Source organism: Gilbertella persicaria, assembly GCF_025201335.1.
Source record: "Gilbertella persicaria strain CBS 190.32 chromosome Unknown B0P05scaffold_7, whole genome shotgun sequence".
Taxonomy (NCBI): domain Eukaryota; kingdom Fungi; phylum Mucoromycota; class Mucoromycetes; order Mucorales; family Choanephoraceae; genus Gilbertella; species Gilbertella persicaria.
In genome coordinates this window covers 203137-214767 of record NW_026251968.1, presented here as the reverse complement: position 1 = coordinate 214767, position 11631 = coordinate 203137, and the positions used below count along the sequence as shown (strand labels likewise).

At 38.5% G+C, this 11631-nt stretch overlaps 7 protein-coding genes across 7 annotated transcripts; 4 read left to right on the top strand and 3 right to left on the bottom strand.

The window, feature by feature from the left end:
• Positions 1–94: 94 nt before the first annotated feature.
• B0P05DRAFT_569174 (Cupredoxin) lies at positions 95–1995 on the top strand (the record flags this gene model as incomplete). The annotated part of the gene is made up of 2 exons (XM_051581228.1): positions 95–1837; positions 1879–1995. The coding sequence occupies 2 exons, from the start codon at positions 95–97 to the stop codon at positions 1993–1995; spliced, it is 1860 nt and encodes a 619-aa protein (XP_051437813.1).
• A 10-nt stretch (positions 1996–2005) lies between these two features.
• B0P05DRAFT_529589 (uncharacterized protein) lies at positions 2006–4854 on the bottom strand. Its single transcript, XM_051576770.1, has 2 exons — positions 4527–4854; positions 2006–4481 (listed from the first exon to the last, which is right to left on the bottom strand). Exons 1-2 carry the CDS (start codon positions 4753–4755, stop codon positions 2506–2508), a joined length of 2205 nt encoding a protein of 734 aa, XP_051437811.1. The 5' UTR covers positions 4756–4854; the 3' UTR covers positions 2006–2505.
• Positions 2020–2402, bottom strand: B0P05DRAFT_584378 (ubiquitin-related domain-containing protein; the record flags this gene model as incomplete). Its single annotated transcript, XM_051582344.1, has 4 exons — positions 2020–2113; positions 2162–2274; positions 2325–2342; positions 2385–2402. 4 exons carry the CDS (start codon positions 2400–2402, stop codon positions 2020–2022), a joined length of 243 nt encoding a protein of 80 aa, XP_051437812.1.
• Positions 4855–5139: 285 nt separating the features above from the next.
• B0P05DRAFT_529586 (uncharacterized protein) lies at positions 5140–7621 on the top strand (the record flags this gene model as incomplete). Its single annotated transcript, XM_051576769.1, has 7 exons — positions 5140–5231; positions 5282–5375; positions 5448–5552; positions 5600–5744; positions 5790–5957; positions 6005–7129; positions 7173–7621. 7 exons carry the CDS (start codon positions 5143–5145, stop codon positions 7583–7585), a joined length of 2139 nt encoding a protein of 712 aa, XP_051437810.1. The 3' UTR covers positions 7586–7621.
• Positions 7622–7625: 4 nt separating this feature from the next.
• B0P05DRAFT_529579 (uncharacterized protein) lies at positions 7626–8232 on the top strand. The gene has a single exon (XM_051576768.1). It carries the CDS (start codon positions 7721–7723, stop codon positions 8174–8176), a length of 456 nt encoding a protein of 151 aa, XP_051437809.1. The 5' UTR covers positions 7626–7720; the 3' UTR covers positions 8177–8232.
• Positions 8233–8265: 33 nt separating this feature from the next.
• B0P05DRAFT_464066 (uncharacterized protein) lies at positions 8266–9915 on the top strand (the record flags this gene model as incomplete). The annotated part of the gene is made up of 2 exons (XM_051574197.1): positions 8266–9220; positions 9263–9915. The coding sequence occupies 2 exons, from the start codon at positions 8266–8268 to the stop codon at positions 9913–9915; spliced, it is 1608 nt and encodes a 535-aa protein (XP_051437808.1).
• A 201-nt stretch (positions 9916–10116) lies between these two features.
• B0P05DRAFT_584374 (chaperonin 10-like protein) lies at positions 10117–11268 on the bottom strand (the record flags this gene model as incomplete). Its single annotated transcript, XM_051582343.1, has 3 exons — positions 10117–10400; positions 10441–11068; positions 11125–11268. The coding sequence occupies 3 exons, from the start codon at positions 11266–11268 to the stop codon at positions 10117–10119; spliced, it is 1056 nt and encodes a 351-aa protein (XP_051437807.1).
• Between the last annotated feature and the right edge of the window lie 363 nt (positions 11269–11631).

Here is an 11631-nt window from a genome sequence, read left to right as displayed (position 1 = left end):
CTATCTTAAAAAGAAGTTGATTGAAGGCTTAAATAAGTCAGCCGTATCGTATTGCCTATCTTTTTTTACTTTCTTTCTTAGTGTCAATTACTTCATGCTGCGTCTTTTATCGGTAGTATATTTACTGCTTCTTTTTGAAATTACAGTCGCACAGACACTGTACGATGAAACCAATCAAAACATAAGATTCTACGAGTTCAATATCACTCAAAAATCCATTAATCCAGACTGTTCAAATCAAACAACGCCTGCTTTCTTGATCAACGAACAGATGCCCGGTCCTGTTGTATCTGCGACACAAGGTGATATTGTGCGTGTCCTTGTTCGTAACCAACTTGAACATGGTCCAAATGAAGTATCTATTCATTTTCATGGTATTCGTCAGTATGGTTCTGTTCATTCAGATGGTGTGCCCTATTTAACACAAAAGCCCATTGCTCCTGGAGAGACATTTTTGCATGAATTTCGAGTCATCAATCAGGCCGGAACTTTTTTCTATCATGCACATGTAGGCATGCAGGAATCCACTTTATTTGGGCCTATTATTATTTATGAATCCGAGGATGCTGATCCGGAGAATTACATGAAAAAAAAACGATTAAGCCGCCTTACCTTTCCAAAAAGTAGCGATGATGAAGACAGCGACGAAGATGAAGATGAAGATGAAGAAGAAGACTATCGCATGTCTGCTGGTCCTTATGAATATGACGAAGAACGTACCTTGATACTAAGTGAATGGTGGCATCGAACACATACTGAATTAGAAGAATACTTGTTGGGTCCTAATTTTAAAGGCATTCCTGAAGCAGAGACAATTCTGATTAATGGAATGGGACTAAGAGACCCAAATAATATTGAAGAATCTGAATGCCGAGGATACGATGTGATTCCTGTAAAGCCAAACAAGACCTATCGATTAAGAGTGATTGGTGCCACTGCTTTCCGAACACTCGGCCTTGCCATAGCCAACCATAACTTGACAATCATTGAAGTCGACGGTGAATTGACTCAGCCTCATACCGTTAATGAACTCGAAGTTGCTTCGGGCCAGCGTTTCTCAGTTCTGTTGAAAACACATCATGATATCGATGACTTTGGTATTCAAGTCGTTCGACGATGGTCTGACGATATTCAGAGAGCTACCAATGGTCTGGCTGTCTTGCGATATGAGCCTGAAGTCCATCAAGAATCCAATGATCGCGGTGTATTGCATCTCAAGAACCCATTTGTCCGAGTTGCACCCCATCATGTTCCTTCCTTTGATGGTCCCGATAAAGAACTCCCTAACTGGCTTTGGCCCAATATCCAACCTCTTCATGGTGTTGACCCTATTGTCTACAAATCTCCCAGTAGAACCATTGTGTTACGAGCAACAGACAAGAAACAAAGTGATGGTCGTTCTAGATGGTATATCAATGAAGTGTCTTATTCAGAAGAAATGAGCCATGAAATGCCTATTCTTGAACAACTCAGATTAGATCGTCGTCCTTTGCCTGCCATAGATAACTTGAAAGCTTCTAGTAATGGCTATGACCGCAACTTGGGTACTTATCCTATACGACACTTTGAAATTGTGGACTTCGTATTTCAATCTACACATATACCTGGTGAACCTTGTCGTAGTCATCCTTGGCATACACATGGTCACTCTCATTGGGAAATAGCCAATGGTATGGGTGAATACAGTCAAAAAAAGCATGGTCATATAAGAAATGTCAAGACGCCTATTCAAAAGGATATTACTATGGTATACCCTTTTATTGATCCTCAACTTTCTATCCCACAAAACAACCGTCGTGCTGTAGGTTGTGGGTGGTCCAAAGTGCGAATACTAGCTGTAAGTTTACCAATATCTCTCACTATACTCATTCTCTATAGGATAATCCGGGTATTTGGGCCATTCATTGTCATAACACAGCACACATGTTGATGGGCATGATGACAGCCATTGAAGAAGCGCCAGAACTTATTTCAAGAACAAGTAGATCAAGATAATAAAAAAAGACCACGATTCATTTATTATACATATGATTGGCCACCACGAAGAGCCAACACTAAATGAAGAACAGAACCACCTTCGATACCATAATGTGTAGCTGTCATCTCATCAGCCCTATTATTTAATCTATTAAAACACTATATTTGCTTTCTTTTCTGTTACATTTGCTTTCCACTGTAAATAAGACGTTGTTGAGGAGGAGGAATGCCTTCTTTTTCTTCTACTCTTTCTTTGATACGGGAGATCTTGTCATTGGGTTCAATATCAATTTCAATCTATGGTTCATTTTGTTAAGAACTTTTAAAAGAGGAAGGGAAATGCATACTTCTTTACCAGTCAGGGTCTATCAATAGATAAGAATACGTAAACTTGTTTAGTATCTTACCTTCACTTTAACAAGCATACTTAATATACAGAAAAAGGGTCATCGTGTAGACGCGTTTCTTTTTTTCCTTACTGTCTACGTCATTGCTTACATAATCGACGTGTCTTTATTATTATTATTATTATGATGATGATGAAAGGTCATCTCCTTCCCAGTCAAATTTACTTTTGGCTTTTTTATCCTGTATTACTTGCTGGTACACTCTTAAATAGTCATATACTGGACCTTGATCATATCCTGAGCGTTCCCAGCCTAGACTATAGGCACTCAGCATCATTCGAAGCACGTATTCTTCATGCAATAAAGGTGATTTGGCTATCTGTTCATAATCCGCAGCTGCACGTTCAATAGCCATGGCAAGTTGACTTGTTCTATCAAACAAATAAGCATTGGATATGTATCTACTTTCAACATGAATATCGGACACAATGGGTGCGGGCGCATCATCATCAATGGTACGACGGATCAGAAACTCGGACAATCCTCCGGCACCTGTCGAAATCACAGACGAACCAAACATCAATCCTTCTGCAGCCACCAAACCAAAACTCTCAGTAACACTAGGCACATAGACCATATCGGCTGCTGCTCTTACGTAGATCAGCCATTGACGTTGTTCTTCTATTGTCTTGAGTAACACAACATGGTCTGGATAGTGAGCAGCTAATCGCTCAACCCATGCCAGAGGATAGTTGTTGGGTTGTCCAATAATTACGAACTTCATATTGTGTTGTTGAAATAAGCGGGCTGCTGCCTCGAATGTCTCTAGTCCCTTATTGTACTGAAATCGACCGACAAATAACACAAGAGGACGTTGGATATCCTGAGGTTGAAGAAGACCATGGTCTATCAGGAATTGTTTGGCTCTTTGTTTGGCTTCAATCACGTAATCTTTCTTTTGTGTTGAAAAAGACCATGCATAGGATTGGATAGCCAAAGTAGGATTGGTGATGCCATCTCTGACATGTTTTAGCTTTTGGTGAATGATTGACTGTGCATAAGTTGGATAATCTAATCCTGCCTCTATCAATTGAGACTCAGTAAATGGGTTGATGGCCCCACTGAAATCCAGGCCATTACTGATACCATAAAATGCTTGATTCTCTGCCCGCACAAGTAGATTGGACATCATGACTTCCTTTAAATAGACTTGTAATCTGCCTTCCACCATGTCTTTGGCCATGGTCTCGCTCACAAAGGTCACTGCATCTGCTGTATCGATAGCCAAGGGAGACATAAACACGCGCTTACTATGAAAACGATAAGGCTCGACTAACGCATGTAATGCCTTATCCACATCACCACCATGGTCAGGCCTATTCATGAATTTCTTCACATTGGCTATCGTGTTGGTGTACTGTAATTCATCTAGATAATCATGCATCGTATACACAATCGCAGGAGGCACTGGCCCTGTTTGTTCTTGTCTTAAGAAATGAGCCACAAAGGCATTGGTAGCACCATGTAAATGCACCGTATCTACTCGAGGTACTGAATCCAAAGGTGCAAATAACGATTGTTCTTGTCTTCCTGTTGCTCTCCATGCTAAAAAGGCAGCTGTTGCCTTCACAAAATACAGATCTTTCCATTCTTGAGGTAGTTTCTTAGGCGAACTATAAATGTCTGTCACTCGATGGGCTCGAAATGCACTTGTGAATGGACTCCATGTACCACGACCAATCAAATAAACAGTGATGGTAGGTCTCTTTTCTGCTCGAATCGCTTGTTTTTCTTCATCGGATAGTCGGTTGAAATGTGCCACAGGATGAAAATCGTATTGTAATTCAGACACATGAAAACTGACAGGTACCAGGCGGCTTTTTGTATCACGGATAGGTATGATTAAAGTAGTTGTCTTTTTAATGGGGTATTGTTCCTGTTCTTTTAGGAATGAATAAAAAGGGAGTACCACATACGGTGTGATTTTGCCTGTACGGAGTTGGGCTTGCGTGATAGCTGTTAGAACAGTACCCATGCCACCCATGGTAGCAGGGCCAAATTCCTTAGTGACATGATAGACAGTACTGTTGGATGTCAGTGTGATGGGTGTTGTTCTGTCCAGTGGCTGATAATCAATGATCGGATAATGTTGAATATCTAGAGTCAAATAAGTCATACTAGTTTATCGGCTGTCATGGTTACCAAAACGAATAGGATCTGAAGCATGTATCAATAGAAAAGTACTGATGATAAATACAATGACTTCAATACAAGACAAGATAACCATAGCCACTGTGACCATATGATACCAACGCCAGTGTTTTGATATAGACATTAACTGGAAAGGCAAATGGGTGGTTTGTCGTGTCTTATTTCTTTGCCTCACTTGTGTTTGGTCTATAGACACTACATGGTCTTGTCTTGTTGCCATTTTAAAAAAAAAAAAATTAAGGAAAAAGTAAAAAATAAATAAATAAGGGATCGTGGTTTAGATTCTCGGTGAATATCAAGTCCTACAAAGAAAAAAAAAAACCTATAGGGTACACACACACACACACACACACACATTATATTCTTTAAAGATGTGTAACATAGACATTGGGATTTATTCTAAACTTGCCGTATATCCATTTGAATTCAAGCATCAAAAGAATCTCCCCTTGCCTATAAGTCTAACAATCCTTGTCTATATATATACATACACTTTGATAAGAGATGAAAGAAATAAGATGGTCAAATCACGTTATCTCGGAGCACGAATCACACATATATACTTTATTTTATTTTTTCTTCTTTCTTTATTCTTTGTATTTTATATATGTCCAAAGTAGTCATAGACCCTATAGAAAGAACAGAGGAATATGTCTCTTTTATTGAGGATTTAAAGATTTTTCATGCTTGCAAAGGGTATTCACACTTGATCTCAAACGACACACGATCCTTAGTCTTTCTTGTAGGACAACGTTACTTCCCGAACCTGTGTTGGGGGGCAAAAAAATTGATTTATTCAAGTTGTATAAAGATGTCGTTGCTGCAGGCGGCTTCGATCAAGTAAGACTCTTTTTGTGTGTGTGTGTGTGCGTATGAGTAAAAGAATTGATATCTGTATGTTTTTATTTTTAGGTCACAAAAAAACGAAGTTGGAAACAAATTGGAGCCGTTTTTGAATTCCCTGCTACATGTACCAATTCAGCTTATATACTCAAGGGTCTTTATATTCGAAATCTAGTAAGTTCTATGAGTTTGAAATGGGCTCTATTGACTTTAGATTTCAGTTAGGATGGGAAGAAGAAAAGGTCTGGAATAAAGAATGGGTTCCTCCAGAAGAACTCAAGGGACCTGAAGCACATAAAGCATCGACATTAGCTGGAAAGTCATACAAGAAATGCAAACATCGAGCTCATCAACATTATGAACATGGTAACCTATCACTTCACAAGAAATAGTAGCTAACACGCCTTATAGTCCATCATGAAACATTGATTTTGCCCAATACAGCCATGATCAAGGCAACCATGCCTCATATTACCAATGAAGGTCATCATTGCGAAATATCTGAAAGACACCATAAAATACAACCATTTCAACATGTTCATTCCACTGAATCCGATGTTGACCGAGATTGTGTAACAGGTAAGATGTGCTAGATGTACCCTCCTAGTTATTGACATTCAAAAAAGGCAGTCAATTTAATGAAAGCACCAAACAACGTATTCTACCTCGACTTCAATCTTCAAACCAAGCTGATGTGGATTGGGCATTAAACAACATTGTGACGATCTCTTATGAATGCCCTCAAAAGCTACTGCTGAATGAAAACCCTGTGCTGCTTGATTTATTACTCAAAAAGACATCTTCTTGCCTACAAGATACCATGTTCTCTGAATCTTATAGTCATACAGTTGCTCACAAGATTATCTTGAAAATACTCCATATCTTTAGAAACTTCTCATTTATTGATTCCAATGTGCGTGTGTTGGCTGCCAATGCCGATGTCAAACAAATGTTGATCAAATGCCTTGTGATGTCCAATTCTGCGCATTATAGCCATTGCATTGATATCTTGGAGAACATGGCTCCTTGTATTGAATTAGGCCCATTTGATTCGATCATTGGTTGTCTGCATAACTTACTGATGCATGTGTCTGAAAGGTCTGTTATTCTAGGCTCTATTCGTATCCTTACCATCTTGGCTTCTTCCTGTGCTGTGAACCTTCATTATTTATTACCCACGTCCACCCAAATTGCCAGTCGAGTGACTCAATTCTTGATTGCGAATGATGAAGAATTGATTGGTGCTAGTCTGGAATACTTGTATCAATACAGTCGGCTCTCTGTTGCGTTTGGTCAATTCTTATTGGAATTAAGAGAGGGTGCTGATATTGGCATTATGGTCTCTCTCTTAATGGCTTCTTGTAAATACTTTCGACCTCTATTGACACAGTCACCATCCAATCAAAAGGACTCGTTTGCGCTTGAGCATAGACACCACCATCATGACAGTGTGCCCTGTATGCCCAACTTGGCCTCGTATCAACAGTTAGATGAACCCTATCGATGTCTAGGATGGCTCAAAGACAAATTTGAACTTTCGAGTACGAACAATGAATTATCGTTGGATGACATGTACTTGTTGTATGAAATGCGATTTGGACATGAAAAAGCCTTACGCATGAAGGAATTCTATACTGTACTCAAGATTGCATTTCCTATCACCACTGAATCAGACTCACCTCAACAAGGAGCTATTCTTGAAGGCACCACCATACGAGGATTACAGGTCAAAATGTGTATTTTACATGATGGTAAGTCATGTTCTATTGACTGCTGATTCACATTATCATCTAGGGTCAGAATTAATGTGTCAATGGACGAATTGTACTCAACGATTCAACAATGAACAATTGCTTCAATATCATGTCTTGCATGACCATCTTCCTTCATCCCACACCAATTGCCTCTGGATGGACTGTGATCAAGACAGTTCATTCTCAGATCCAAATGAATTAACACTTCATATCAAAGATTCCCATTTGAATAGTTATGTAGATACTTCGGACATTGAAGGCATTGCACTTGTAGCAGCTCAATTACTCAACTTACTCTCTACTTTACCCAATAGCCATGTTGCCTTTATGCCTTATGAACAAGAATTGGCCACCATGACCAAAAAGAGACCGAAATCAGCTCCTTTTATCGAATTCATGTTTTCTAATTTCTCTGTAGGTTCTTGTTCTTCCAGTTGTTCATCTACGCATTAAAAATTTCATTTCGTCATCAATCGCCCCCTTCCTTTTTTTTTTTTTTTGCAATTTAATTTAGTTGAGTTCACTCTCTTTCTCCTTTATTTTCATTTTCCTCTCCTTTTTATATATATATATATATATTTATTTAACATGTCAAGGAACTTGACAATCTCAACACAAAAGAAATGGAGTCCTTCACCAGATATGGCAATACGAGAAGAAGATGGTGAAGATGCTACTTCACAACACCTTATTGAAGAAGAAGACGAAAGTGAAGAAGAAGAGGAGGAGGAGGAGGAAGAAGAAGAAGAAGGTTCTGATTTTACTTCTTCTCCCAGTATTCCAGATGAAAATATCAATTTTGATCTTGTGTATACACTTCATACATTTGAAGCTACAGTAGATGGTCAAGCATCCGTCAAAAAAGGGGATGCACTCACCTTATTGGATGATTCAAATTCGTACTGGTGGCTGATTCGCGACCTGAAAACGTCAGAAGTAGGTTATATTCCTGCAGAAAATATTGAAACACCTTTTGAAAGATTGGCTCGATTAAATAAACATCGCAATGTGGAGGTGAATAATAGTAATAATAAAAAGATATAGCAAGGCATGACTTATTTTTTTTTCTATTTATATAGCTTACTTCATTAGAACAAGCAGTTCATTATATAACTCAATCCACCAAGAAGCCTATGTCACATAAAAAAGTAGTCTTGTCTACTTCTTTAGATGTTCAACTTCAAGTCTTATTGACAGGTGAAAATGAAGAAGATATTCAAGATGAAACGTATGAAACTTGGCAAGAAGAAATGTTGGATGATGAAGACGATCATGAACTGAATATCAAAGAACCAGAACCACCGATTCAGGAGTCGATAGACAACAACAACAACAACAACAGCGATAACAACAATAATAATAACAACAACAATGAGCCTGCAGATCCAGTGCAAGAATCACGTGATATTCCTCTTGATTCAAAAGTATTGCGAGTCTATGCTGGCAATGTGGATGTGGGTGCATCTTATTATTCTGTTCGAGTGACAGAAAGAACCAGTGTGGATGAACTACTGACCCATGCCCTTGAGAAGTTCCATATCTCACAAATCGAGACTCAACATGGTCGCCATGTGGGTAAACATAGCTGTGTTGAGTATTATTTGACAGTCAAGGCACATGATGGAGATGAATTCATACTGGATCCACAAGATAAACCGTATGCCATTCATGAATCACTTACTGCTCATTTAACAACACCCATGCCTTCCTTAACTCAGTTTAGACAGCTGGCTTCTGGTAATGACTATGCAAAGCGAAAAAAGAAGCGACATACAGATGCACCCCTTCAGTTCTTCATGCATAAACGTATCAAGCGAGTCAATGATAAGAGTGGACAAGTCCATATCAAAGTGTCTTTGATGACCACGCCACCTACGGAAAAGACAAACACAATCAAGAAAATGACGACACTCAGGAGATTCAGCAAGAAAAAAGAGACAAAAGCAGAAAGGATCGACAAATTAATTGCTACTCCTGCAAGCATCGCTATTTCCGAACTCACTTCTATTGCCCTTGTCAAGTTTCATTTGATATCAGACAAAGATCAACCACACACATATCGTTTGATTCTTCATGCAAATGGAAAAGGTAACCCCAATATCACAAAAATACAGTCACTAACATTGTTAGACACACTATTACATGCTGAACAACGCTTATCAGATGTACTCAAAACACTGGATGGAACTGAAAAATACTTTGTACTTCACAGCTTCAATTCAATTCAAGATAGACCCGCACAATCTTCCACCATGAAACCAACAACATCAAGTAAGGTCTTTCCAGAGACAATTGTTCACAATCGCAATCATTACTTATCTCGTGGTCATCCAGTCATGACCCGCCTTGATAGTCAGACTGAGTCTATTCTGAAGCGTATCGACGCTGCTCTAGAGGCTTATGAAACCACCGCAGTCCAGAAGAAACCCAATGCGTTCCCTTCTCCCATGTCTGTTTCTCGTAACAAAGATGGAGTTGATATCCACTTACCTCATGGTTTATTGCGAAGTACTACTTTAGCAGATAAAAAGACACAATATTCATTGATGAAGTTTCCAAACACACTTGTGCTACAAAAGACAGTGCCTGGAAAGAATACAGATAATAGTAGTAATATTTCAGGTGAAGACATGGCTACACTGGTGAAATATGGATCTCAATATTTAGATGCTTATGATGCAGCCAATAAGCCTCTTGTTACCGGTCGATTACTCGCTGAAAAAGACAGTTCTGGTAAAAGTTTATCAAGTCTTGAAGATTTGGAAAAAGTAAAAGTAAATTAAGAGACTATTGTACTAATTGAATTTAGGAACTTCAACGTATCATATCCTCTCATTCATCTTAAGAATTTATATATATATATATATATATATTTCATTATATACAAGCATTTAATCTATATCATAAACATTCATTTATTTTATCCATTGTATGAATATCTTTCTTTCTTTTTATTATTACAACAATAAAACTGTATTTATGAATCAATTCTCTAATACGAATCTAAACCGAGGTTGACCCGATTTAAAGTCTTGAATGGCTTGATTGATATCTTTCATAGGATATTTCTGGAGCCAAGGCTTTACTTGCTTTTCAGCAGCAAATGCAAGCATCTCTCTGATATCAGCAGGGGAGCCAACAGCCGAGCCATGAATAAAGCATTGATTTCTTATCAAGACAAGAGGAGAAATAGCAGGAAACTTCCAACGAGGATGATTGACATTCAAGAAATAACCATTGCAATGAATCAGGCCAAGGTACGTGTTCCCTAAGGATGATTAGCTAAATAGAAATACATTTAAACTTACATTCAAAATCAGGACTACAACCAGTGCAAAGAATATGAGAAAACTTTTTTGTGTATCTCTTCAAATCTTCAGGGTCACGGGAATTGATATAATCATCACAGCCAAGTTCCTTGGCAACTTCACGCTTATAATCACCGCTAGAGATAGCAACTGCTTTGGCTCCCATGGCTTTGGCCCACAGCACGCCATAATGACCTAAACCTCCAAGGCCCATGATGCCCACTACAGAAGTAGCATTGACATGTGTACGTTTCAAAGGAGCAAATGTCGTAACACCCGCACAAAATAAAGTAGCAGCCACTTCATTAGATATAGAATCAGGAATCTTGAAAACAAATCGATAGTCGCCCCGCCATTTATCAGCATAGCCGCCAAATGTCTTGTCTCCTGTCTCCCATGTCGAATTGTAAGTACCAATTCTACCACCATAGCATACATTCTCATGGCCGGATTGACAATGGTCGCATCGATGACAAGCACCGGATTGAGCACCTACACCTACACGGTCGCCTACCTTGATATGGGTCACATTTTGACCAATTCTGGTGACTGTGCCAGCAATTTCATGGCCAACCACACAAGGATAATTCGTCTTTACCCATTCTTCAGGATCTTCAAGTGTATGAACCTGACAAACATGAGTCTTAGAGAGAGCTTTTTTTTTTTTTTTAGTGGCTCACTTACATCACTACCACAGATACCACAGTGTGAGATATCGATATCAACACAGTTTTCACTCCATTGTCTTAATGGAAGTCGCATTTCTTGAAGAGGTTGATCGTTGGCAATACCAGCCCAACCATAAAGTGTATTGTTTTCAGTAGACATATTGATTTTTTTTTCTGTAAGAAATTTGTGTTGAAATTATTCCTTTTGCTCTCACTCTCTTATATATATAAATACAGGCCAAACGCATTTGGATTTAAGGTTGTGTTTTGGAAGTAGCAATTACGCCAGCATTCTAATTTATATTAAAGTGATGTTTATCATATTATGGAATCGCTGAAAATAACATCGCTCGATATGTAAAGATATATATATACATACATTGATCTTGGTTGTTGTCTTTGATTGCTTTTCTGACAATACAGTACATAGAGAACATGATGACTAACAGAGCCAAAAAAAAAAGAAAACGTATAACCATTTCTATTTTTGAACCTTAATTTCAAATTAGGATTAGAGTCGTGC